This window comes from Mobula hypostoma, chromosome 30 (assembly GCF_963921235.1).
Source record: "Mobula hypostoma chromosome 30, sMobHyp1.1, whole genome shotgun sequence".
Lineage (NCBI taxonomy): Eukaryota > Metazoa > Chordata > Chondrichthyes > Myliobatiformes > Myliobatidae > Mobula > Mobula hypostoma.
This window is the reverse complement of record NC_086126.1, coordinates 3,739,802-3,767,715: the sequence shown is the minus strand read 5'-3', so window position 1 is coordinate 3,767,715 and position 27,914 is coordinate 3,739,802. Positions and strand designations below refer to the sequence as shown.

Genomic DNA, 27,914 nt, shown 5'->3' with positions numbered 1-27,914 from the left:
TATCAGTTATACAATATCTACTGCACAGAAACAGGGCCCTCATCCAGTCTGTGCCAAATTATTAATCTGCCTAGTCGCATCGATCTGCCACACGGACCACAACTCTCCCCATCCTTGTACATTCCTTTCCATTGATGCTGCCTGACCTGCTGAGTTCCTCCTGTGTGTGTTGCTGCGGATTTCCAGCGGATTTCCAGCATCCGCGGAATCTCCTCTGTGTATCCCTTCTCCCTCCCGATACCATACTGAGTGCCCCATCTGTTTCACCCTTTTCGGGTCCGGACAGACTTTATTTCTGATGTAAAATCAGTGCTCCAGGTGAGGCTCGAACTCACAACCTCGGCATCGCTCGCTGCCCGCACTGCTGTATAAGTACCGCGCGCTAACCGATTGCGCCACTGGAGCCCACAGCTTCCAGACCCTGCCTGTTTCCTCCAGATCCAACAGCGGGGCCGAACAAATTCCCCTTCAGATTCGATTTGAAAGATCTGAACTGGAACTTATAAACACAGCAGATTCTGCATAAAATGCTGGAGGGAACTCGGCAGATCAGGCAGCGTCTGTGGAAATGATTAAACAGTCTATGTCTATAAGTCCATAAGATATGGGAGCAGAATTAGGACATTTGGGCCATCGAGTCCGCTCCGCCGTTTCATCATGGCTGATTGAATTTTCCTCTCAGCCCTAATCTTCTGCCTTCTCCCCGTATCCCTTCATGCCCTGATTAATCAAGATTCTATCAACCTCTGCCTTAAATATACGGAAAGACTTGACCTTCACAGCTACCTGTTGCAAAGAATTCCACAGATTCACCACCCTCTGGCTAAAGACGATCCTCCTCATCTTCATTCTAAATGGAGGACTGTCTATTCTGAGGCTGTCCCTGGACTCTCTCACTACAGGAAACATCCACTCTCTCTGTGTCCTCTGGTCCTAGACTCCCCCACTATAGGAAACATCCTCTCCACATCCACTCTCTCTGTGTCCTCTGGTCCTAGACTCCTCCACTATAGGAAACATCTTCTCCACATCCACTCTGTCTGTGCCTCTGGTCCTAGACTCCCCCACTACAGGAAACATCCTCTCCACATCCACTCTATCTGTGTCCTCTGGTCCTAGGCTCCCCCACTATAGGAAACATCCTCCCCACGTCCACTCTATCTGCCCTCTGGTCCTAGGCTCCCCGACTACAGGAAACATCCTCTCCACATCCACTCTATCTGTGTCCTGTGGTCCTAGACTCCCCCACTACAGGAAACATCCTCTCCACATCCACTCTATCTATGTCCTCTGGTCCTAGACTCCCCCACTATAGGAAACATCCTCTCCACATCCACTCTGTCTGTGTCCTCTGGTCCTAGACTCCCTCACTATAGGAAACATCCTCTCCACATCCACTCTATCTGTGTCCTCTGGTCCTAGACTCCCCCACTATAAGAAACATCCTCTCCACATCCACTCTATCTGTGTCCTCTGGTCCTAGGCTCCCCCACTATAGGAAACATCCTCTCCACATCCACTCTATCAAGGCCTTTCACCATTTGATAGGTTTCAATTAGGGTAACCCTCATTCTTCTGAATTCTGGTGACTACAGGCCCAGAGCCATCAGACACTCTTCATATGACAAACCATTCAATCCAGGAATCTTTCTTGTGAACCTCCTTTGAACCCTCTCCAGTTCCAACACATGCATTCCAAGATAAGGGGTCACAGTACTCTCAAGTGAGGCCTCGCCAGTGCTTTATAAAGGCTCAATATTACATCCCTGCTTTTACATTCTAGTCCTCCTGAAATGAATGCGAACGTTGCATTTGCCTTCCTCACCAAAGTTCAAAGCAAAATTTATTATCAGAGTACATACATGTCGCCACATACAACCCTGAGATTCTTTTTCTGCGGGCATACTTAGCAAATCGAAAGAACAGTAACTGTAAACAGGATTGATGGATAACAAACTGTGCAAATTCAGATATAAATAAGTTGCAATAAATAACAAGCATTAGATAATAAGGAAAAAGAGATCTTAAAGTGAGACCATTGGTTGTTGGGACATCAGAAACAGCTGAGTGTTGTTGTGAGTCAGCTGGGGTGATATACCGCGTCCGGTGCTCCCGATGTGGCCTTCTATATATTGGCGAGACCCGACGCAGACTGGGAGATCGTTTCGCTCAACACCTACGCTCTGTCCACCAGAGAAAGCAGGATCTCCCAGTGGCCACACATTTTAACTCCACGTCCCATTCCCATTCTGACATGTCTATCCACGGCCTCCTCTACTGTAAAGATGAAGCCACACTCAGGTTGGAGGAACAACACCTTATATTCCGTCTGGGTAGCCTCCAACCTGATGGCATGAACATCGACTTCTCTAACTTCTGCTAATGCCCCACCTCCCCCTTGTACCCCATCCGTTATTTATTTTTATACACACATTCTTTCTCTCACTCTCCTTTTTCTCTCTCTGTCCCTCTGACTATACCCCTTGCCCATCCTCTGGGTTCCCCCCCCCCCAGTCTTTCTCCCCGGACCTCCTGTCCCATGATCCTCTCATATCCCTTTTGCCAATCACCTGTCCAGCTCTTGGCTCCGTCCCTCCCCCTCCTGTCTTCTCCTATCATTTCGGATCTCCCCCTCCCCCTCCCACTTTCAAATCTCTTACTAACTCTTCCTTCAGTTAGTCCTGACGAAGGGTCTCGGCCTGAAACGTCGATTGTACCTCTTCCTAGAGATGCTGCCTGGCCTGCTGCGTTCACCAGCAACTTTGATGTGTACTGCTTTACCCATGCTAGAATCTTTCCTGTATTACCATGGGCTCATAGCTTGTTAAGCGGTCTCAGGTGTGGCACTTTGTCAAAGGCCTTCTGAAAAACCAGGTACACAACATCAACCAATTCTCCTTTGTCTATCCTGCTTGCTATTTCTTCAAAGCATTCCAACAGATTTGTCAGGTAAGACTTTCCTCTGCGGAAACCATGCTGACTGCAGCCTATTTTGCATCCTTAACAATTGACTCCAACATCTTCCCAACCACTGAGCTCAGTCTAACTGGCCTATAGTTTCCATTCTTTTATCTCTCTCCTTCCTTAAAGAGTGAAATGACATTTCCAATTTCCCAGTCTTCCGGAACCATTCCAGAACCCAATGATTCTTGAAAAATCATTACTAATGCCCTCGTGATCTCTTCAGCCACCTCTCTCAGAACCCTGGGGTGTACACTGTCTGGTCCAGGAGGTATCTACCTTCAGACCTTTCAGGTTCCCAAGAACCTTCTCCGTAGTTATGGTAACTTCACACACTTCATGACCCCTGATACTTGGAGCTTCCACTATACTGCTAGCATCCTCCACAGTGAAGATTGATACAAAATACTTATTCAGTTGGCCTGGCATTTCCTTGTCCCCCATTACTACCTCTCCAACATTGTTTTACAGTGCTTCAATATCTACTCTCCCTTCTCTTTTACACTTTATGTACCTGAAGAAACTTTTGTTATCCTCTTTAATATTATTGTCTATTTCTTTTGTATTCTATCTTTACCTTCTTAATGACTTTTTAGTTGCCTTCTGTTGGTTTTTAAAAGTCTCCAAATTCGCTAACTTCTCAATAATTTTTGCTCTATTATGTACCCTCTCTTTGGCTTTTATGTTGGCTCTGACTTTTCTTGTTAGCCATAAACTTTTCTTTGGGATGTGTATATCCTGTGCCATCTGAATTGCTTCCAGGAATTCCGGCCATTGCTGCTCTGTTATCATCCACGCCAGTGTTCTTTTCCTATCAATTTTGGCCAACTCCTCTCTCATATCTCTGTAATTCCCTTTACTCCACTGTAATACTGATACATCTAACTTTAACTTCTCCTTCTCAATTTTCGGGGTGAATTCAATCATATAACGATCACACACCCCTAAGGGTTCCTTTACCTTAAGCTCTTTAATCAATTCCAGTTAATTGCACAGCACCCAATCCAGGAAAAGCTGATCCCCTAGTAGGCTCAGCCACAAGCTGCTCTAAAAAGCCACCTCACAGGTATTCTAGAAATTCCCCCTTTTGTGTTCCAGCACCAACATGATTCTTCCAATTCCTCTTGACTATTGTATCATCGCCCTTTCGGCACGCATTTTCTACCTCCTGTTGTAATTTGTAGACCACATCCTTACTACTATTGGGGGTCTGTATACAACTCCCATCAGTGTCTTTTTACCTTGCTGTTCCTTCGCTCTACCTACAGTGATTCAGCACCTCCCAACCCTAGGTCACCTCTTTCTCATGATTTGATTTAATTTTTTTCCCATAAGACATAGGAGCAGAATTAGGCCATTCAGCCCATCGAGTCTGCTTCGCCTTCCTTCATGGCTGATCCCAGATCCCACTCAACCCCATACACTTGCTTTCTCACCATATCCTTTGATACCCTGACCGATCAGAAAACTATCAACTTCTGCCTTAAATATGCGCACGGACTTGGTCTCCACCGCAGTATGTGGCAGAGCGTTCCACAGATTCACTACTCTCTGGCTAAAAAAATTCCTCTTCACCTCTGGTTTAAAGGGTCGCCCCTCAGTTTTGAGGCTGTGCCTTCTAGTTCTAGATACCCCCACCAGAGGAAACATCCTCTCCACATCCACCCTGTCTAGTCCTTTCAACATTCAGCAGGTTTCAATGAGATCCCCTCCACATTCTTCTAAATTTCAGCGAGTACAGGCACAAAGCTGCCAAACGCTCCTCGTATGTTAACCCCTTCGTTCCTGGAATCATCCTCATGCACCTCCCCTAGACTATCTCCAATAACAACACACCTTTTCTAAGATATGGGACTCAAAACTGTTGACAACTGTGGCCTGACTGGTGTTTTAGAAAACCTCGGCATTATCTCCTTGCTTTTATATTTGATTCCATTTGAAATAAATGCCAATATTGCATTTGCCCTCTTTACCACAGACTCAACCTGTGAATTAACCATCTGGGAGTCTTGCACGAGGGCTCCCAAGTCCCTCTGCACCTCTGATGTTTGAACCTTCTCCCTATTTAGATAATAGTCTGCACTATTGTTCCTTTTACCAAGATGCATTATCGTACATTTCCCAACACTGTATTCCATCCTGCCACTATTTTGCCCATTCTTCCAATTTGTCTAATTCCTGCTACAATCACAATGCTTCCTCAGCACTGCCTGTCTGTGTATCATCCACAAACTTTGCCACAAAGCCATCAATTCCATTATCTGAATCACAGACAAACAATGTGAAAGGTATTGATCCCAATACTGACTCCTGAGGAACACCACTAGTCACCGGCAACTGACCAGAAAAGGCCCTTTTACTCCCATCCGCTGTCTCCTGCCTGTCAGCCATTCCTCTATCCATGCCAGTATCTTTCCTGTAACACTATAGGATTGATCTTTCAATACAATGTGTATCCTTGGACATTAGGTCCCAACTATACTCTTCTTTCAGCCATGGTTCAGTGATGCCCATAACATCACACCGGCCAATCTCTGTGCTACAAGTTCATCTACCTTATTCCGTATACTGCGCGCATTCAAATAGCTTCAGTCCTGTATTCACCCCTTTGGATTTTGTCTGCCTTTGTCAACTCACCCTGTTGACTGCAATATCATCAGCCCCTCCTTGCTGGGTGTCTCACTACACGTTACCTCTGTTTGTGCAACCACCTCCTCGTCAACACTATCATTCCAGTTCCCATCCCGCTGCCAGATTAGTTTCAACCCACCCAAACAACTCCAGCCAGCCTGTCCGCGAGGATATTGGACCCCCTCGGGTTCAGGCGTAACCCGTCATACCTTCCCCAGTAGAGATCCCAATGACCCAATGAGCTGAACCCCTGCCCCCTGCATTGGTTCCTCACCTGTCAAATCACCCCGTTCTTACCCTCGTTGGCACGTGGCACAGGCAGCAATCCAGAGATCTTAACCCTGGAGGTCCTGTTTTTCAGCTTTCTACCTAACTCCTTAAGATCTCTCTTCAGAACCTCCTCACCTTGTCTGCCTGTGTCATTGGTGCCAATATGTACCAAGACCTCTGGCTGCTCCCCTTCACCCTTGAGAATGTCATGGACACAATCCGAGACATCCCAGATCCTGGCACCAGGGAGGCATCATACCATCCGGGTGTCTCTATCGTGCCCACAGAACCTCGTCTCTGTTCCTCTAAGGAGTTTCCTAACAACACTGCAGTCCTCTTTACCTCTCTGCCGTTCTGAGCCACGGCACCAGACCCCGTGCCAGAGACTTGGTCACTGTAGCTCCCCCTCCCCCCCCCCCAGTAGGTCATCCTCCTCAGTAGTTTCTAAAGTTGTATACTAATTATTGAGGGGAACGGCCACAGGGGTACTCTGCACTGTCTGTGCGTTACCCCTCCCTTCTCCTGACAGTCACCCAGTTACCTGCCTCCGGCAACCTAGGAGTGACTACTTCCCTGTAGCTCCTGTCTGTCACCTCCTCATTCTCCCGCATGAGTCGAAGGTCATCGAGCTGCAGCTCCAGTTCCTTAAGGGCAGGCTTGTCGGAGAAGCGGAAGAGAGGTCGATACCGAAAATCGAAGCCCAAAGGGCAACTGGAGTCCAGAAGCTGTGGCCCCAAGTCTGAGAATCGGCCGGGAAAGTTGAAGGCCCAGTATCTGCACGGTCCTCCAGAGGCCAAAGAGCACAGCCTGCCCTGGGTTTGGGGGACTGTGTCTGTGTGTGTTGTGATGGAGGAAAAAGGCTTGTTTCATGGTTGCTCGGTCTGTTTCTGTGTTTGTTCTACTGAACTTGGTGGACAGGGTACGTTGGCGCCGGGATGCGCGGCCACACTTGGTGTCTCCAGGCTTGGTAACGCAAATGGCACAGTTCAGGTACATTTCAATGGGCACCGTAAATAAATGTGTATCCAAGAGGAAAAGACTGAGGGCAAACTCGCCCAGGGAGGATGGGGGGGGCGAGGGCAAACTCGCTGGGGGAAGGGGCACAGAGGGCAATATCCCTTGATACCCTGACTAATTAGATACCTGTCAATCTCCTCCTTAAACACCCTCCAATGATTGGGCCTCCACAGCTGTACGTGGCAATGAATTCCATAAATCCACCACCCTCTGGCTAAAAAAAATTCTCCTCATCTCTGTTTTAACTGGGTACCCTCTAATTCTAAGACTGTGGCCTCTTGTCCTGGACTCACCCACCAAGGGAAACAGCCTTTCCACATCTACTCTGTCCAACACTTTCAACATTCAAAATGTTTTTATGAGATCCCCTCTCATTCTTCTATACTCTAATGAATACAGTCCAAGAGCCAACAAACTCTCCTCATATGTTAGCCCCTACATTCCAGGAATCATCCTCGTAAATCTTCTCTGAACTCTCTCCAACATCAGTAAATCCCTTCTAAGATAGGGGGCCCAAAACTGCACTTAGTATTCCAAATGAGGTCTCACTAATGCCCAATAGAGCCTCATCAACAGCTCCTTACACTACTCCTCTTGAAATGAATGCCAACATAGCATTCGCTTTCCTTACCGCTGATCCAACTTGGTGGTTAACCTTTGGGTATCCTGCACAAGGACCCCCAAGTCCCTTTGCACTTCCGATTTTTGAATTTTCTCCCCATCTAAATAACAATCTGCCCGATTATTTCTTCTTCCAAAATGTACAACCATACATTTCTCAACATTGTATCTCATCTGCCATTTCTTTGCCCGCTCTCCTAAGCTGACCAAGTCTCTCTGCAAATCAAACCACCCCGATTGGCACCAGCAATCATTCCACGGTCAAGGTCACACAGAACACACATTTCTTCCCCATTCTGACATTTGGTCTGGAGCTCTTGACCGTGCCTGCATGCTTTTATACATTGAGTTGCTGCCACATGATTGGTTGATTAGATATTTGCATTGACAAGCAAGTGTACCTAATAAAATGACCACTGAGTATACAAAATCACAACTAGGAGAAATGCAATTTATTTAAAAACTGAATGCTAGGAACAGTTCAAGTTTATTGTGAATGTAAATTGCTGGTCTCTTGTTAATTTGATTTCTTCTGTACTTGTGTAAAAAAAAAGTGAGGCTTTTTCATCTGAAAATTAAAATGGGTTTCGGGGGACTGTGCCACACATCACCCGGATTTGAAGCGAGATTCAGCTTGCCCGACCAGGGGTAGACTCGAACGGCTCTGGCAGTGAGAAGCTAGGTCACTTTCACAGTATATATAATATATATAGATGGATGTGCGGTAAAAGAACGAAACCTTTATATAAAAAAAAACGAGTTGTCAGGTATTCCCACGCACTCTCGGAGCACCCACATTCCCGTGGGGTGACTAAGTGGCCTTTTCTCCGCCCCTCCCCACCCCACCAGGGGTGGGGGGGGCAGAAGGGAGGCCCACTCAGTGGCAGCAGCCCCCGCAGTGCGGGCTCCCGTGTCGGTGGGGGTGCTCCCCGAACTTGGTCCGTCGGCTCAGGATCTCGTAGGAGCAGTCGTCCGTGCAGCAGCCAGACAGGCTGGGCGAGGACTCGTCGATGTCGAACCTGGGGAGGAGGGAGAGAGAACGGCAGGGTGAGGACTCGGCTCCGCAGGGAGGGGTTTCCTCTGGTGCAAGGAGTCCCCCCCCCCACTTACGTACAGAGGGACCTACAGCTCTGGAAAGTGACCTGCACAAGTAGATGGAATGGTGAAGGAGACGCATCTGTTTTCATCGGTCAGGACGTTAAGTACAGAGAACAGCACACGAACAAAGATAAGAGATAGAACGGTATGGCACAGTACAGGCCCTTCGAACCCCGACCTTTTAACCCACTCCAAGATCAGTGTAACCCTTCCCTCCCACATAGCCCTCCATACTTCTATCATCCACGTGCCTACCAAAGATTCTCCTAAATGTCTTTGATGTATCTGCCTGTATCACCACCCCCGGCAGAGCGTTCCACACACCCACCACTCTGCATTAAAAATAAACTGCTCCTTACGTCCCCTTACAGATTCCTCCAATCACCTTAAAATTATGTCCCCTGGTATTAGCCACTTCAACCCTGGGGAAACGCCTCTGGCTGTCCACTCGATCTGTGCCTCTTATCTTGTAGGCCTCTGTCAAGTCACCTCTCACCCTCCTTCACTCTAACCTCTCCTCACAAGACATGGTCTCTAATCCAGGCAGCATCCCGGTGAATCTCCTGTGCACCCTCTCTAAAGCCTCCACATCCTTGCTGTAGTGAGGCGACCAGAGCGGAACGCAATACTCAGATACGAGCTAACCAGTTTTACAGGGGCTGCAACATTACCTCAAAGCTCTTGAACTCGATCTCCCGAGTACAAGGACCAGGATATCACGTCAGGCCACACTCAGAGTACTGCGTGCAGCTCTGAACACGCCATTACAGCAAGGGCACGGAGCCTTTGGAAGGGTGCAGAAGAGGTTCACCAGGATGCCACCTGGATTAGAGTAGGAGCTACAAGGACAGACTTGGGTTGTTTTCTGTGGTGCGTCTGACAGATTCATAGAATTATGGGAAACCTGGATAGATTAGGCAGTACCTTTTTCCCAGAATGTATATATCAAATAGGTTCCTTAGGTTCCGCAAAGCACTCCAGCGTGTGGTGAAAACTGCCCAGCGGATTATCGGCACCCAATTGCCCACCATTGAGAACATCTACCATAAACGCTGCCTGGGCAGGGCGAAAAGCATTATCAGGAATATATCTCACCCTAACCATGGACTTTTTGCTCTCCTCCCATCCGGTAGGCGCTACAGGAGCCTCCGCTCCCGCACCACCAGGCACAGGAAGAGCTTCTTCCCTGAGGCTGTGACCCTGCTGAACCTCACATCACAGCGCTAAGCAGTATTGTACCCATATTGTACTGTCTCAGTACTTTTATATTTGTGTGCTGTAGCACTTTCTTTTTATTCGCAGTTACTTTGTTAATAACGCTGTTCTTTGCATTTCTGGTCAGATGCTAACTACATTTCATTGGCTTTGTATCCATACTTGGCACAATGACAATAAAGTTGAATCTAATCTAAAGTTACTTTAGTTGGTGGGGAGGTAATGGGGACAGGCTCCCACCACCTATCAAATGCTCCCAATGGCACGCACCTCAAATAGCCCCTGACAACCCAGTCCAGCTCCTGACCTTCACGTGTGGCTTGGCTACTAAGCCATTTCAACTGACAGAAGGGGCAAAGGTGGGTTACCGGGGTCATGAAGCCAGTTGCTTTGGGAAGGTGGGGTTTGTTAGCGGCTCATCTAGAAGGAAAACTCTGATCTCAAACCTCTGCTGCCTTGCGGCTGTACCCACTCACGGGGAAGGCTTTGGGAGTAAACCCCGAGGGGAAAAACCGGAGCTAGACTCCCTAAGGCAGTCCTATGCAGAGTTCAACGCTGTCTGGCAACTCCTGCGACACCACCGGTGCCAAACTGTGTCGGTCTCTGCCGTTCCTTTGGGTTCATCAGCTGCGTGGAGAGAGGGAGCCTGCTGCATAGGCAACAGCTTGCTCTCCGTATTGTACTGCCCTGACTTGCGTATCACCTAGACAGTTAAGATGGAACATCCATGGTTGACCCTGACCGACAGAGGGCCTCAAAGGCATCAAATACTAGAGGACTTAGCTTGAAGGTAAGAAGTTAAAAGTTTGAAGGTGATTCATGATGAAAGCACGGGAAGTGGTGGGTGTCTGGAATAGGCACAAAGGATGATGGTGGAGGCAGGTACGATAGTGGTTGTTAAAGAGGCTTTTAGACAGACACATGAATGTGCAGAGAATGGATTCATGTGCATGTAGAAGAGTCTTTTTCTGTTGATCATTGTCAAAAAAGACGGATTAAAACCACTGTGTTTCAATGCTGTAAAACAATAAAACATGAAAACTTCCAAGGGGAGTGAATACTTTTTTGTAGGCACTGTAGATCCGGTCGTAAAGGGAGCTTCTGGCACACTGGCCTTCATAAATCAAAGTATTGAGTACAGGAGATGGGATGTTATGTTGAAGTTGTATAAGAGGCCTAATTTGGAGTATTGTGTGTGGTTTTGGTCACCTACCAGCAGGAAAGATGTAAGCAAGGTTGAAAGAATGCAGAGAAAATGTAAAAGGATGTCGCTGGGTCTGGAGGACCTGAGTTATAAGGTAAGACTGCATAGGTTAGGGCTGCACTCTTTGAAGCGTAGAAGACTGAGAGGAGATTTGATAGAGGGATACAAAATTATGAGGGGTATAGATTGTGTAAATGCAAGCAGGCTTTTTTCAGTGAGGTTGGGTGGGACTGCAACTAGAGGTGAAAGATGAAATATTTAACGGGAACTTGAAGGGAAACTTCTTCACTCAGAGGGTTGTGAGAGTGTGGAACGAGCTGACAGCACAAGTGGTACATGATACATGGATGGGAGGGATATGGAGGGCAATGGTCCTCGTGCAGGGCGATGGGAGTAGGCAGATTAAATGGTTCAGCACGGACTAGATGGGCCAAAGGGCCTGTTTTTGCACAGCACATTTCTATGACTTTACATGCAGAACATTTGTTTTTGAGTGGTGGGTGCTGGTGAAGAGATGTTTAACAGAGAAGCCAAGAGCTTACAGGGAAACGTGGGTTTGAGCTGAGAGCCGGCATAGGTCTGAGAACATTAAAGCGACAGGTGTAAACGACACAATCCCGACATCTGACTTACTGCAACGCCTCTCGGAAGAACTGATACGCGCCGCTGTTGTGCTTAAATACCGTCAGCATTACCTTCTTCATCTGCGTGCTGGGGAGAGAGCAGAGGGCAGCAGTCAGCGTCTCGGACCGGACGGAGGTCAGAGAGCAGAAACACAGAGGGGAAGAGCGTCTGGTCTCCGCGGGGAAACAGACGGCGGGTGGGGCACGTCCCCCCAACTCGTCCGCGCGGCCATTACCTGTTCGCTAGCAGCTGGAGTATCTGCATCAAGAACTTCCCCAGCCCTTTCCTCCTCACCCGCGCCTCCAGCTGGACTTCGTAACTGCAAAGATTCAAGATGGTTTAATGCAAGTGTAAAAGGAGAACACAATTACTGTTACTCTGAGTCCAACGCAGCACAAAAATGTGACTCTGACAGCAAATGATAGGGGTGGGTGCTGGATCTGACTGCTTAACTCTTAGATTAGATGGTTTAATTGTCATTTTCTTTGCAGATTAACAATTATCTGCTTGTATTTGAGTTGCCTTTAATGGTTTAATGGTTCAATTTAATATTGGTATATAGTATACAATCTGAAATTCTTACTCTTCACAGACACCCAGGAACCAAGAAACCCCACAGAACGAAACATCAGACCCCTCCCCTTCCCCACACTTGCGCACCACCCCCCCATACCCAAACACGCAAGCAACAGCAAAAAGTCCCCCAGAAAGACACCGATCCAGAATCCATCAAAAACTACAGTCCATAGCCCAGCAACTTGGTTTCTGTAACAGGCTCCGTCCTCCCCCGCCCCATAACCCAGCACTCTGGTACTGCGGACGGGTTCTCTTTCCCCCTACCCCCAGCGAGGGAGAGGGAGAGACAGGGGTCACTCCTGCAACAATGAGAGCAGAGACCAGCAACTTGCTATTCCAATGTTACAACCTTCTGTGTCGCTTCTCCAAGCCCCTCGACTCCAGAACCAACAGGCTCTCATTCTGAGAAGTTGGAGGGGCAGGGGCAAGGGGGTGAAAGGAGCAGGCGAGGGGCGGAGAGGGAGCAAGGCGGGGAGGGGGAGATGGTGGGAAGGAGCTGTGGGGAGGGGGGAGGTGAAGAGAGGAGATGGTAGGAAGGAGGTGTGGAGAGAGATGGGGAAAAGGGGAGACGATGGGAAGAAGGTGTGGAGAGAGGGTGGGGAAAGGGGAGATGATGGGAAGGAGGTGTAGAGAGAGAGGGTGGGGAAGAGGTGTGTGGAGAGAGGGAGCGGAGAGGGGAGATGATGGGAAGGAGGTGTGGAGAGAGATGGGGAAAGGGGAGATGGTGGGAAGGAGGTGTGGAGAGAGATGGGGAAAGGGGAGATGGTGGGAAGAGGGTGTGGAGAGAGATGGGGAAAGGGGAGATAGTGGGAAGGAGGTGTGCAGAGAGTTGGGGAAAAGGGGAGACGATGGGAAGGTGGTGTGCAGAGAGTTGGGGAAAAGGGGAGACGATGGGAAGAAGGTGTGGAGAGAGATGGGGAAAAGGGGAGACGATGGGAAGAAGGTGTGGAGAGAGGGTGGGGAAAGGGGAGATAGTGGGAAGGAGGTGTGCAGAGAGTTGGGGAAAAGGGGAGACGATGGGAAGGAGGTGTGGAGAGAGATGGGGAAAAGGGGAGACGATGTGAAGAAGGTGTGGAGAGAGGGTGGGGAAAGGGGAGATGATGGGAAGGAGGTGTGGAGAGAGATGGGGAAGGAGGTGTGTGGAGAGAGAGAGGGAGATATGGGAAGGAGGTGTGGAGAGTGGGGAGGGAGATGATGGGAAGGAGGTGTGGGGAGGGAGATGGTGGGAAGAGGGTGTGGAGAGAGATGGGGAAAGGGGAGATAGTGGGAAGGAGGTGTGCAGAGAGTTGGGGAAAAGGGGAGACGATGGGAAGGTGGTGTGCAGAGAGTTGGGGAAAAGGGGAGACGATGGGAAGAAGGTGTGGAGAGAGGGTGGGGAAAGGGGAGATAGTGGGAAGGAGGTGTGCAGAGAGTTGGGGAAAAGGGGAGACGATGGGAAGGAGGTGTGGAGAGAGATGGGGAAAAGGGGAGACGATGGGAAGAAGGTGTGGAGAGAGGGTGGGGAAAGGGGAGATGATGGGAAGGAGGTGTAGAGAGAGAGGGGAAAGGGAGATGATGGGAAGAAGGTTGGAGAGAGGGAGCGGAGAGGGGAGATGATGGGAAGGAGGTGTGGAGAGAGATGGGGAAAGGGAGATGATGGGAAGGAGGTGTGGAGAGAGATGGGGAAAGGGGAGATAGTGGGAAGGAGGTGTGCAGAGAGTGGGGAAAAGGGAGATGGTGGGAAGGAGATTTGGAGAGAGGGTGGGGAAAGGGGAGATGATGGGAAGCAGGTTTGGAGAGAGGGTGGAGAAAGGGGAGATGATGGGAAGGAGGTGTGGAGAGAGGGTGGAGAAAGGGGAGATGATGGGAAGGAGGTGTGGAGAGAGATGGGGAAAGGGGAGATGATGGGAAGGAGGTGTGGAGAGAGGGTGGGGAAAGGGGAGATGATGGGAAGGAGGTTTGGAGAGAGGGTGGGGAAAGGGGAGATGATGGGAAGGAGGTTTGGAGAGAGGATGGGGAAAGGGGAGATGGTGGGAAGGATGTGTGGAGAGATGGGAAGAGGAGATGATGGGAAGGAGGTTTGGAGAGAGGGTGGGGAAAGGGGAGATGATGGGAAGGAGGTTTGGAGAGAGGATGGGGAAAGGGGAGATGGTGGGAAGGAGGTGTGGAGAGATGGGAAGAGGGGAGATGATGGGAAGGAGGTGTGGAGAGATGGGGAAGAGGGGAGATGATGGGAAGGAAGTTTGGAGAGAGGCTGGTGAAAGGGGAGATGATGGGAAGGAAGTTTGAAGAGAGGGTGGGGAAAGGGGAGATGATGGGAAGGAGGTGTGGAGAGTGGGTGGGGAAAGGGGAGATGATGGGAAGGAGGTGTGGAGAGTGGGTGGGGAAAAGGGAGATGATGGGAAGGAGGTGTGGAGAGAGGGTGGGGAAAGGGGAGATGATGGGAAGGAGGTTTGGAGAGAGGATGGGGAAAGGGGAGATGGTGGGAAGGATGTGTGGAGAGATGGGAAGAGGGGAGATGATGGGAAGGAAGTTTGAAGAGAGGGTGGGGAAAGGGGAGATGATGGGAAGGAGGTGTGGAGAGAGATGGGGAAAGGGGAGATGATGGGAAGGAGGTGTGGAGAGAGGGTGGGGAAAGGGGAGATGATGGGAAGGAGGTTTGGAGAGAGGATGGGGAAAGGGGAGATGGTGGGAAGGAGGTGTGGAGAGATGGGAAGAGGGGAGATGATGGGAAGGAGGTGTGGAGAGATGGGGAAGAGGGGAGATGATGGGAAGGAAGTTTGGAGAGAGGCTGGTGAAAGGGGAGATGATGGGAAGGAAGTTTGAAGAGAGGGTGGGGAAAGGGGAGATAATGGGAAGGAGGTGTGGAGAGTGGGTGGGGAAAGGGGAGATGATGGGAAGGAGGTGTGGAGAGTGGGTGGGGAAAAGGGAGATGATGGGAAGGAGGTGTGGAGAGAGGGTGGGGAAAGGGGAGATGATGGGAAGGAGGTGTGGAGAGAGGATGGGGAAAGGGGAGATGGTGGGAAGGATGTGTGGAGAGATGGGGGAAGAGGGGAGATGATGGGAAGGAAGTTTGAAGAGAGGGTGGGGAAAGGGGAGATGATGGGAAGGAGGTTTGGAGAGAGGATGGGGAAAGGGGAGATGGTGGGAAGGAGGTGTGGAGAGATGGGAAGAGGGGAGATGATGGGAAGGAGGTGTGGAGAGATGGGGAAGAGGGGAGATGATGGGAAGGAAGTTTGGAGAGAGGCTGGTGAAAGGGGAGATGATGGGAAGGAAGTTTGAAGAGAGGGTGGGGAAAGGGGAGATGATGGGAAGGAGGTGTGGAGAGAGGGTGGGGAAAGGGGAGATGATGGGAAGGAGGTGTGGAGAGTGGGTGGGGAAAGGGGAGATGATGGGAAGGAGGTGTGGAGAGAGGGTGGGGAAAGGGGAGATGATGGGAAGGAGGTTTGGAGAGAGGATGGGGAAAGGGGAGATGGTGGGAAGGATGTGTGGAGAGATGGGAAGAGGGGAGATGATGGGAAGGAAGTTTGAAGAGAGGGTGGGGAAAGGGGAGATGATGGGAAGGAGGTGTGGAGAGATGGGGAAGAGGGGAGATGATGGGAAGGAAGTTTGGAGAGAGGGTGGGGAAAGGGGAGATGATGGGAAGGAGGTGTGGAGAGTGGGTGGGGAAAGGGGAGATGATGGGAAGGAGGTGTGGAGAGTGGGTGGGGAAAGGGGAGATGATGGGAAGGAGGTGTGGAGAGTGGGTGGGGAAAAGGGAGATGATGGGAAGGAGGTGTGGAGAGAGGGTGGGGAAAGGGGAGATGATGGGAAGGAGGTTTGGAGAGAGGATGGGGAAAGGGGAGATGGTGGGAAGGATGTGTGGAGAGATGGGAAGAGGGGAGATGATGGGAAGGAAGTTTGAAGAGAGGGTGGGGAAAGGGGAGATGATGGGAAGGAGGTGTGGAGAGAGATGGGGAAAGGGGAGATGATGGGAAGGAGGTGTGGAGAGAGGGTGGGGAAAGGGGAGATGATGGGAAGGAGGTGTGGAGAGTGGGTGGGGAAAGGGAGATGATGGGAAGGAGGTGTGGAGAGATGGGGAAGAGGGGAGATGATGAGAAGGAAGTTTGGAGAGAGATGGGGAAAGAGGAGATGATGGGAAGGAGGTGTGGAGAGAGGCTGGGGAAAGGGGAGATGATGGGAAGGAAGTTTGGAGAGAGGGTGGGGAAAGGGGAGATGATAGGAAGGAGGTGTGGAGAGTTGGGAAGAGGGGAGATGATGGGAAGGAGGTTTGGAGAGAGGGTGGGGAAAGGGGAGATGATGGGAAGGAGGTGTGGAGAGAGGGTGGGGAAAGGGGAGATGATGGGAAGGAGGTGTGGAGAGAGTTGGGAAAAGGGGAGATGATGGGAAGGAAGTTTGGAGAGAGGGTGGGGAAAGGGGAGATGATAGGAAGGAGGTGTGGAGAGTTGGGAAGAGGGGAGATGATGGGAAGGAGGTTTGGAGAGAGGGTGGGGAAAGGGAGATGATGGGAAGGAGGTTTGGAGAGAGGGTGGGGAAAGGGGAGATGATGGGAAGGAGTTGTAGCGAGAGGGTGGGGAAAGGGGAGATGATGGGAAGGAGGTTTGGAGAGAGGGTGGGGAAAGGGGAGATGATGGGAAGGAATTGTGGAGAGAGGGTGGGGAAAGGGGAGATGATGGGAAGGAGGTTTGGAGAGAGAGTGGGGAAAGGGGAGATGATGGGAAGGAGGTGTGGAGAGATGGGAAGAGGGGAGATGATGGGAAGGAGGTGTGGAGAGATGGGGAAGAGGGGAGACGATGGGAAGGAAGTTTGGAGAGAGAGTGGGGAAAGGGGAGATGACGGGAAGGAGGTGTGGAGAGAGATGGGGAAAGGGGAGATGATGGGAAGGAGGTTTGGAGAGAGGGTGGGGAAAGGGGAGATGATGGGAAGGAGGTGTGGAGAGAGGGTGAGGAAAGGGGAGATGATGGGAAGGAGGTGTGGAGAGAGGGTGGGGAAAGGGGAGATGATGGGAAGGAGTTGTGGAGGGAGGGTGGGGAAAGGGGAGATGATGGGAAGGAGGTGTGGAGAGAGGGTGGGGAAAGGGGAGATGATGGGAAGGAAGTTTGGAGAGAGGGTGGGGAAAGGGGAGATGATAGGAAGGAGGTGTGGAGAGTTGGGAAGAGGGGAGATGATGGGAAGGAAGTTTGGAGAGAGGGTGGGGAAAGGGAGATTATGGGAAGGAGGTGTGGACAGAGGGAGGGAAGAGGGGAAATGTGGGAAGGAGGTGTGGGGAGAGATGGGGGACGAGGGCAGATTGTGGGAAGGAGGCGTGGAGAGACAGAAGTGGGGGGGGGATGCCACGTTCTTGAATCTTAAGCTTTCCCTGCCACTTCGGCTTCGATCAACTCAAGAAATGATCGTGAAGCAACAGGTTTCGTGTCTCTTGCCTTCAAGAAGAACCTTGGATTTAAACACCAGAATCCATCATGGGTTAGTGGGTGGAGGCATTGATCAGCCTTACTCCTTGGGGAGTTGGTCGCTGCTCTTTACTCCGCTGGCGTTTCAGGCAGCAGTGAAGGTCCTCCATCTCTGGCGGTGTTCAGGGCTTCCTTCATCGTGTCAGTAATTTCCTCTCCGTTTTCACTACTGTCAGTCACGCAAGTCCCGGGTGGAGACTCAGGAGTACCGTCGCTCTCAGATTCTTCATCGCTGTTTCCGTTTTTTTTTGACCACAGGGTTATTGGCCTTCATAAATCAGAGTACCGAGTACAGGAAACACCAGGAATTCTGCAGATGCTGGAAATTCAAGCAACATACATAAAAGTTGCTGGTGAACACAGCAGGCCAGGCAGCATCTCTAGGAAGAGGTACAGTCGACATTTCAGGCTGAGACCTTTCATCAGAACTAGCCGTTTAGTTAGTCCTGACGAAGGGTCTCGGCCCAAAATGTTGACTGTACCTCTTCCCAGAGATGCTGCCTGGCCTGCTGCATTCACCAGCAACTGTTATGTATGTTTACCGGGTACAGGAGATGGGATGTTATGTTGAAGTTGTATAAGACGTCGGTGAGGCCTAATTTGGAGTATTGTGCGCAGTTTTGGTCACCGACCTACAGGAAAGATGTAAAGAAGTTTGAAAGAGTACAGAGAAAATTTACAAGGGATGTTGCCGGGTCTGGAGGACCCGAGTTACAAGGAAAGATGGAATCAGTTAGGACTTTATTCCTTGGAATGTAGAAGGTTGGGAGGAGATTTATAGAGGTACACAACATTCTGAGGGGTGTGGATAGGTTAAATCCAAGCACTTTGAAAACTTTGAAGTTGGGACGGACTGCAACCAGAGGTCATGGGTCAAGGGTGAAAGGTGAGCGGTTTAAGGGGAACATGAGGGGGAGCTTCTTCAGTCAGAGGGTGGTGACAGCTGCCGGTGCAAGTAGAGCAGGCGAGCTCGATTTCACACTTTGACAGAAGTTTGAATAGGGCAGATGGATGGTGGGGGGTATGGACGGCGATAGTCCCAGTGCAGATCGATGGGAGTAGGTAGCTTAAATGGTTCAGCAGAGACTAGGTGGGCCAAAAGGCCTGTTTCTGTGCTGTATGACTCCATACAGACAATGTAGTTCCAAGTGTTTTACAATGGGATAGATTACAACCATGAAAATCAAAGACCAAAAGATGTTACTTAAAAGCAAGGTTAAATAATTAGGTCTTGAACTGGTGTTTAAAAGTGTCAATTGAGCCTGCATCCCTTATAGTTTTAGGTATCGAATGCCACAGTTCAGGAGCGTAGTTCAAAAAAAGCTGACCTGCCAATTTTCTTTTGAGGGAGATTGTTTAAAGTTAAGAGACCGGCAGAAGAAGACCTGAGAGCTCGAGCAGGACTATGAAACGAAAACGATTCTGTGATGTACTCCGGTCCCAGGTCATTGAGAGCTTTAAAACAAGTAAAAGAACTTTAAAATCAATTCTGAAAGACGCGGGAAGTGCAGAGTAGCTGGGACGGGAGTGATACCAAAAGGGAGGCAAGCTCTCTGCGGGAGTGAGGGACTGCGTCTCGATGTACATAAAGCCAGCCTTTAACTCCCGGCGGTGGGGTGGGGGGGAGAGGGGAGGTCTCCTGCGGTTACCATACCAGTACAGAACCTCCTCCCCGCAATCCACGTCGAAGCGGAAGTGGGAGAAGGCAGCGGGCTGCTTGCCCCCTCCGTCGCGGGCCACCAGGTACCAGGCGCGCTCGTCCGTCATCTCCTCCCGTTTCTCCCGATCCTTCCAACCCCACTCGCTCTGCTCGTACCTGGAGGGAGAGGGGAGTGGCAGCCAGCTGGCCAGTCTTGGGACGCGCCCCTTCCCCGCACCCCACCTCCCTCCACCCCAGCCCACGGTGGCAGCACAATACCACCCCCCCACTTCCTAAACCGTCTTCGTGGCCCAACAGCACAAAGCAAACACGTCAGGCAGTGGTATCGCAGCCGGCCGTCCCCGGGAGTGTGTGGTGGAACACGTACTGGCCTTTAATTTTCAAACAAAGTATCTTTATTACAAATACAGTATATACAGAAAACTGTGACTAGCACAACTACTGTATTGTTCCCGTTTCTATCGACGATGGCACCGACTCCCTGCGGAGCCCAATGATCCCGGAACGCCACTATGGTCACTCTGGACAGTACGAGTCCCTCCCAGTGGTTACCCAACACGGACGTAGGCAGTCTACCCGGCCACCCAGATAGCTGTTCTCACCAGCCCCAGCAGCAACTTGACAAAGACACCCTCATCCCTCGTTGCCCCCACTCCTCACTGTATTCAGAGCACCCGTTAGTCTTGCGAGACCATGGATCTGCGCCTGGAAAGTCTTCACTCTCCAGGGCGCAGGCCTGGGCAAGGTTGTATGGAAGACCGGCAGTTGCCCATGCTGCAAGTCTCCCCTGTCCACGACACCGATGTTGTCCAAAGGAAGGGCATTAGGACCCGTACAGCTTGGCACCAGTGTCGTCGCAGAGCAATGTGTGATTAAGTGCCTTGCTCAAGGACACAACACGTTGCCTCGGCTGGGGCTCGAACTCACGACCTACAGGTCGCTAGTCCAATGCCTTAACCACTTGGCCACACGCCCACCTCACTGTACGATCATATATAAAGAGGGTGGGACTAAAGTGTGAGCAGAAGGCGAAGAGACATGAAGAAAGGGGTTGCAGCCTCACACACAGGTGGTACACAGTCTCTTCCCGCCCACAGAAGTGACATGCAGCCGAGAGAACCGTGTACAAACTAAGGAGCTTATTGCAGGGCACTGCTCGATGGAGGGGGCTGCACCCCCAGATCCCCCAGGTGCAGGGGAAGAACTCCCGCACAAAGGGACTTCCATCGGAGACCCCTCTCATGCACAGACCGCCATGGCATGTCGGGACGGTGGACAAGGGCCAGGAAGGGAAGAGCGTGTACCTCCTCCTTGCATCCCTGAATGGGACTGTGGGTGTCGATGAGAGGCGGCTCAAGTTGTCTGGGCCTGGCTCCCGGATAACGCCATTGCACAGAGACCCAGTGTGTCCTGTTGCCCCACAAGTCCACCGACTTCCTCTGCACCGTCGCGACAAAGGGAGCGGGTGGTGCCGAGGTGACTGTCTGACCACCACCCTGCCTCGATAGGACAGCACCCTGAGAAGGCCCCAGTCGATCCATGGCTTTCCTCTCCAGGTCCTGCCAGTTCGCCAGCCAGCTCTCCCCAGCAGACTCCCAGACAGAGGAGGTGTTTGGTGCTTCACGCAAAAGGTCTCACCTCCTCTGGCAGGGAGTCCACCTGCCACTGCCCCACTAAGAGACCGGAATATTTTGCCCAGTTGAGGACGCGGCCGGGAAAACTTCCTGACTCTCACGCGTCCTCTGCAGGTCACTTGGCATCTGTCACCATCAGCAGCACGTCTTCGGCGTAGGCTGAGAGGACGGCCTCCATGTCCGGTTCACATAGAGCCAGCCCTGTCAACCTCTACTGAAGGAGGCACAGGAATGGCTTTACACAGATGGTATACAACTGGCTGGACAAGGGGCACCCCGGACGTACTCCTCTTGTAAAGGAAACGGGCGCAGTCAATGGTCCATTGACCTTGACAAGACACTCTGCGGCAGAGTATAGGAGCCGAGCCCAGACTACAGAGGGTGGTGCCAGCCCAAATACCTGCAGAGTGTCCACCAGGACCCTGTGGTCTATCGAGTCTCCTGGTCAAGAGAGAGAGAAACGCTGCCGGTGAGCAGGTGGATTAGGTCCCAGACTAGACCGGCCCGGGGTTGTGTAAGATTGGTCAGGATGGATTACCTGTCTCAACACCACGCCAAGATGGTTGGTCAGTGGCCAGGCGAAGATCTTGTAGACCCCCGGACAAGGGAAAGACTGGACGCCAGTTCTTCAGCCGTTCCCGTTCTTGGGCAACAGGACCACGGCAGCTCTCCACCACGAAAGGGGCTTTCCCCGGTGGCTGGGCTTTTCCCCAGGACATCCCAGAAAGTCTGAAAGAACTCTGTGGTCAGATAAAGTCCTGGGGCGAGTGGCGTTCCGGGATGGAAGAGCTCGGAACCTCCCGCAGTTTGCTCGCTCCTGTGGCGTCAGCAGATGCCATCGGTCCGGCTGCCCTGATGTTCCAGGATCCTGAGTAGAGCTGGGACACGTTGCAGACGGGACAGGCCAGCCTGTGCTGCACAAACAGCAGGCTGCACGAGGAAACCGGGAGGAAACCGGGGCATTGGGAAGACACTCAGCACTCAACAGTCCCTTTCGGCATTCCAGCGCTGGGAAAGGCTCCATCGATCTTGAAGGGTTCCCAGGTTGAGACGTCCAAAATGCTCCTGCACCCGCACCAGCCCAGAGACAGGACGGGGCAGGAGGAAGGGGTGTTGTTCTAATGTTAGCGGGGGAACAACGGCAATTATCTCCCTTCTTTTGGAGTCGGCAGCACCCATGGTAACGCAAAAACGCTGTCAAACCAGCGTAAAAGCTCCAGTAGAAGCCCCCACACTAAATTAGCCACTCACTCAGATATTCACCTCCACACCTCCTCCAATATATCTGACAAACTCTATACAGCAGCTTTCTTCGATTTTGTCCAGATCAGCAAAGCAGTTCCACACTATCTGACCCCGGGAGTGTGTCATGGGATAGTGTAGAGGGAGCTTCACTCTGTGTCTGACCCCGGGAGTGTGTGATGGGACGGTGTAGAGGGAGCTTCACTCTGTGTCTGACCCCAGGAGTGTGTGATGAGACAGTATGGAGGGAGCTTCACTCTGTGTCTGACCCCGGAGAGTGTGATGGGACGGTGTGGAGGGAGCTTCACTCTGTGTCTGACCCCGGGAGTGTGTGATGGGACGGTGTGGAGGGAACTTCACTCTGTGTCTGACCCCGGGAGTGTGTGATGGGACGGTGTGGAGGGAGCTTCACTCTGTGTCTGACCCCAGGAGTGTGTGATGGGACGGGGTAGAGGGAGTTTCACTCTGTGTCTGACCCCGGGAGTGTGTGATGGGACGGTGTGGAGGGAGCTTCACTCTGTGTCTGACCCCAGGAGTGTGTGATGGGACGGGGTAGAGGGAGTTTCACTCTGTGTCTGACCCCGGGAGTGTGTGATGGGACGGTGTGGAGGGAGCTTCACTCTGTGTCTGACCCCGGGAGAGTGTGATGGGACGGTGTGGAGGGAACTTCACTCTGTGTCTGACCCCGGAAGAATGTGATGGGACGGTGTGGAGGGAACTTCACTCTGTGTCTGACCCCGGGAGAGTGTGATGGGACGGTGTGGAGGGAGCTTCACTCTGTGTCTGACCCCGGGAGTGTGTGATGGGACGGTGTGGAGGGAGCTTCACTCTGTGTCTGACCCCAGGAGTGTGTGATGGGACGGGGTAGAGGGAGTTTCACTCTGTGTCTGACCCCGGGAGTGTGTGATGGGACGGTGTGGAGGGAGCTTCACTCTGTGTCTGACCCCGGGAGAGTGTGATGGGACGGTGTGGAGGGAGCTTCACTCTGTGTCTGACCCCAGGAGTGTGTGATGGGACGGGGTAGAGGGAGTTTCACTCTGTGTCTGACCCCGGGAGTGTGTGATGGGACGGTGTGGAGGGAGTTTCACTCTGTGTCTGACCCCGGGAGAGTGTGATGGGACGGTGTGGAGGGAGCTTCACTCTGTGTCTGACCCCGGGAGTGTGTGATGGGACGGGGTAGAGGGAGTTTCAGTCTGTGTCTGACCCTGGGAGTGTGTGATGGGACAGTTTGACAGATCAGTGCTGGCATACCAACCAAGACCCTATCAACGTCGGGTTTAAATATACCCGGTGACTTGGCCTCCACACCCGTCTGTGGCGATGAATTCCACAGGTTCCCCACCCTCTGGCTGAAGAAATTCCTCCTCATCTCTGTCCTAAAAAAACCCCTCATTATTCTGAGATGCACCCCTCCTTCCTGCAGCCTCTACGGTCCGAACCACTGAGCAACAGTTGGCTGGCGAGGGCAAGAATTACCTACTGACATCTCTCTCTATCCCCTGGCCGAGCGTCAGAGGCATGCAACGTCCGGGCTCTCACTCACATGGCCTGCATATTGGTCCTGGTCAGGTCCACGGCCCAGTCCACAGTGCTGCTGTCCAGGTCTGACACGCGCTTGCACTCAATCAGTACGTTCACCCTGGATGAGAGAGAGGTGGGGGGGGGACAGTGAGAAAAGTGAGGGGTGGGACGGCTAAAGATAGTGAAGGTGGGAAGGGGAAGAGAGGGGTTGAGGGGGTGGTGTGGAAGTCATAGTGCGCAGATTCCTCCCCCCCCCCACCTCAAGCAGACAGAGTTATTTCCACTCCGTCCCCCTCCATCCCTGCTGTGATCAGTTACTAGGGCAGCGTTCATCACCTACTAGGGGACGACCGGCTGCAGAAACAGTTAACCCTTGAGGTTAAAGTCCGACCCTCGGTTGGGTCAATAACACTATCCGCTCCCGATCCTGGTCTGGTCCTCAGTAGACTGAGAGGTGCAGAGTGGCGGGGATTGCAGGGTTGATCGGGAGACAGGGAATACTGGGAGAAGCAACTTCCTTCCGTGCCGCTTTCATTTCGAGGGAATAAAATCAGTATACGGGTATCTTTTCTGATAAACAGGGACTGAGAGACACTGGTCAGGGTACAGATCTCCCCCTGAGGGGACTGAGACACCGGTCAGTGTACAGCTCTCCCCCTGAGAGAGAGGGACTGAGACACTGGTCAGTGTACAGATCTCCCCCTGAGGGGACTGAGACACCGGTCAGGGTACAGATCTCCCCCTGAGAGACAGGGACCAAGACACTGGTCAGTGTACAGATCTCCCCCTGAGAGACAGGGACTGAGACACTAGTCAGTGTACAGATCTCCCCCTGAGAGAGAGGGACTGAGACACTGGTCAGTGTACAGATCTCCCCCTGAGAGACAGGGACTGAGACACTAGTCAGTGTACAGATCTCCCCCTGAGAGAGACTGAGACACTGGTCAGTGTACAGATCTCCCCCTGAGAGGGAGGGACTGAGAGATACCGGTCAGTGTATAGATCTCCCCCTGAGGGAGAGGGAATGTGAGACAACGGTCAGTGTATTGATCTCCTGAGACAGAGGGAATGAGAGACCTCAATCCGTCTACAGAGGTCCTCCTGAGAGAGAGGGAAAGTAAGACACTGGTCAGTGTACAGATCTCCCGAGAAGGACTGAGGGAGACCAGTCACTGTACAGATCTCTCCCTGAGAGAGGGGGAATGAGGGACACCGTTGAGCGTATGATATACCCCACTGCTCAGTGCAACTTGGTGAGATCTCTTGAAAGAAATGAGCGCCTGGCAGGTGACAGGGAAGTGGAGGTGGGGGTGGGTATAGGGGACGTGGGGAAGGGTGGGGGTTAGCAGCACTGGGAACATGCAGCACGACTGCCTCAGCCTTACCCATTCCTGTCGTATTTCCTGAAGGCAGGGAAAGGCGCCAAGGGGTCTTCAAGCTTAAAGGGGGAAACAGGAGGAGGAGTTAAATATCTCCTGCAATGCCCCACCCAACTCACCACCAACACCCCTCCTCCCCCCGAGACATGACCTGCCCTGCCCTGAACTCCTCTCAAAACCCACTGAGCGGGGCAGCCGGACCAGAGGAAGCCAGCAGTCTGAGCTGGATAGAGATGGTTACCCCCCCACCCCAGCCCCCACAACCATTCCCCACTGCGGGCATACTGAGGGCCCAGGTCAATTTCTCCCTCTCTGGCTGGATTACTACTATCTGAATGGTGTCAAGTTAGGAAAAGGGGAAGTAAAACGAGATCTAGGTGTTCTTATACATCAGTCACTGAAAGCAAGCATGCAAGTACAGCAGGCAGTGAAGAAAGCTAATGGCATGCTGGCCTTCATAACAAGGGGAGTTGAGTATAGGAGCAAAGAAGTCCTTCTGCAGTTGTACAGGGCCCTGGTGAGACCACACCTGGAGTACTGTGTGCAGTTTTGGTCTCCAAATTTGAGGAAGGACATTCTTGCTATGGAGGGAGTGCAGCATAGGTTCACAAGGTTAATTCCCAGGATGGCAGGACCGTCATATGTTGAAAGATTGGAGCGACTGGGCTTGTATACACCAGAATTTTAGAAGGATGAGAGGGAATCTGATTGAAACATATAAGATTATTAAGGGATTGGACACTCTAGAGGCAGGGGACATGTTTCCAGTGTTGGGGGAGTTCAGAACCAGAGGCCACAGTTTAAGAATTAGGGGTAGGCCATTTAGAACGGAGTTGAGGAAAAACGTTTTCACCCAGAGGGTGGTGGATATATGGAATGCTCTGCCCCAGAAGGCTGTGGAGGCCAAGTCTCTGGATGCGTTCAAGAAAGAGTTAGATAGTGGAGTGAAGGGATATGGGGATAAGGCAGGAACTGGATACTGATTGTGGATGATCAGCCATGATCACAGTGAATGGTGGTGCTGGCTCAAAGGGCCGAATGGCCTACTCCTGCACCTATTGTCTGTTGTATATCTCCACCCTGGGGTGCCGTGGGGTGCAAAATAAAGGCAGGGGTAGAGGCTCCCGCCGGTTGAGTGGGCAAAACTTGGAGAGGTGCTGGATTCCACTGTGACCCTCAAGGGCAGCGAGAAGGGGTGTGGGTGTGTGTATTCTCTTTCTCTCCTGCAGTTGCCCTCTCCTTCCCCCACCCAGGTCCCACCTTGTTCGCCGACTCCACTTTGGCACAGATGGCGTCCATGGCTGCCCTCTCCTCCAGTCTCTTCTGCTTTTTCTCTTTAGCTCTGGACGACTTTCTCTGGAGAGCCAACACAGCGGTGGGTGGGTTGTCCTTCACCCCTCCTTCCCCTCTTCCTGTCCGTCATCCAGACTCTAGCCTCTTCCCCTCCGTCTGCCCTCATTCTCCTCTCCCTATCCCCTCACCACCACCCCATACCTCTTCTTCGCTCTTACTCCACTCCAAACCCTTCCCTCGCTCCTCCTTGCCTCCAACCCTCTCCATCACACCGCCTACCTCTTCCCTCAACTCCTCCTCCCCTCCAACACTTTTCCTCACACTTCCTACCTCTTCCTCCCCTCCAACCCTTTCCCTCACACCTCCTACCCCTTCCCTCACTCCTTCTTCCCTCCAACACTTTCCCTCACACCTCCTACCCCTTCCCTCAACTCCTCCTCCCCTCCAACCCTGTCCCTCACACCTCCTACCCCTTCCCTCACTCCTTCTTCCCTCCAACCCGTTCCCACACCTCCTACCCCTTCCCTCAACTCCTCCTCCCCGCCAACCCTGCCCTCACACCTCCTACCCTTCCCTCAACTCCTCCTCCCCTCCAACCCTGTCCCTCACACCTCCTACCCCTTCCCTCACTCCTTCTTCCCTCCAACCCGTTCCCACACCTCCTACCCCTTCCCTCAACTCCTCCTCCCCGCCAACCCTGCCCTCACACCTCCTACCCTTCCCTCAACTCCTCCTCCCCGCCAACCCTGCCCTCACACCTCCTACCTTTCCCTCAACTCCTCCTCCCCGCCAAACCTGTCCGTCACACCTCCTACCCCTTCCCTCAGTCCGTCTTCCCTCCAACCCTTTCCCTCACACCTCCTACCCCTTCCCTCAGTCCGTCTTCCCTCCAACCCTTTCCCTCACACCTCCTACCCCTGCCCTCAACTCCCCCTCCCCTTCCCTCACACCTCCTACTCCCGACCTGTCCCGCCCCCCTCTTCCCGTCCCTCGCCACCCACCCACACCCCTTTCCTCACTCCTTTCCCCTCTCACCCTGCAACTCTGCCTTCCCTCCCCGTTCATCTACCCGTATCCGTAACCCTCCCTCCTTTCCCCCCTCCCGTCACTCATTCACTCACTCACCCCCATGGCGAGTTCAAAACCATCGGCAGCGGGAGGTTGACACTTCCGGTCCGTCCCCGCCGAACCTCCGCCACTTCCGGTCCGTCCGCGCCGAATCCGACGCGTCGCCGGGCCCCAGGAGGAGCGAGAGTGGCGGGGTAGGTGTAAAGGCTGGAATAAATGTATGTGATTATTTGTTAATTTATTAGTGGTTATATTGCTTTGTGTTATTCGTGTGAGTTACATGTACTGTGTTGTGCTCCTTGGTCCGGAGGAAGGTTGTCTCATTTGGTGGTACACATGTGTATGGTTGGATGAAAATAAATTCGAACTTCCCGTCCTCGTGTCGCCGGCGTTCGCTCCTCATAACTGAGGAGCAGTTCACCCACCGTGGGCTATGAACCCTGAACTCTAACCCTTACCCTGGACCGT

At 52.1% G+C, this 27,914-nt stretch overlaps 2 protein-coding genes and 1 non-coding gene across 4 annotated transcripts in view; 1 reads left to right on the top strand and 2 right to left on the bottom strand.

Moving 5' to 3' along the window:
* Positions 1-310: 310 nt before the first annotated feature.
* Positions 311-405, bottom strand: trnai-uau (transfer RNA isoleucine (anticodon UAU)). The gene is made up of 2 exons: positions 368-405; positions 311-346 (listed from the first exon to the last, which is right to left on the bottom strand). It is a non-coding gene; the product is annotated as a tRNA-Ile (tRNA).
* Positions 406-7,943: 7,538 nt separating this feature from the next.
* Positions 7,944-27,556, bottom strand: naa40 (N-alpha-acetyltransferase 40, NatD catalytic subunit). The gene is made up of 8 exons (XM_063036483.1): positions 27,504-27,556; positions 26,346-26,441; positions 25,092-25,144; positions 23,729-23,824; positions 19,304-19,465; positions 11,877-11,960; positions 11,651-11,728; positions 7,944-8,519 (listed from the first exon to the last, which is right to left on the bottom strand). The coding sequence occupies exons 1-8, from the start codon at positions 27,507-27,509 to the stop codon at positions 8,378-8,380; spliced, it is 717 nt and encodes a 238-aa protein (XP_062892553.1). The 5' UTR covers positions 27,510-27,556; the 3' UTR covers positions 7,944-8,377.
* Positions 27,557-27,587: 31 nt separating this feature from the next.
* Positions 27,588-27,914, top strand: part of rcor2 (REST corepressor 2) — a 111,894-nt gene continuing 111,567 nt past the window's right edge. The window contains exon 1 of one of the 2 annotated variants that reach the window (XM_063036479.1): positions 27,588-27,640. The gene's annotated coding sequence lies outside the window, so the exon portion shown is untranslated. Of the gene's footprint in view, positions 27,665-27,914 lie in introns of both variants that reach the window. The other variant, XM_063036478.1, reaches the window with a different exon arrangement.

Bases quoted from the DNA above. Each gene is read 5' to 3' on its own strand.
- naa40 (XM_063036483.1), bottom strand. The intron at 11,961-19,303 runs GTATGGTAACCG...GAATCTTTGCAG, and splicing joins GGGGAGGAGGTTCTGTACTG to TTACGAAGTCCAGCTGGAGG. The intron at 11,729-11,876 runs GTAATGGCCGCG...CTCTCTCCCCAG, and splicing joins CTCCAGCTGCTAGCGAACAG to CACGCAGATGAAGAAGGTAA.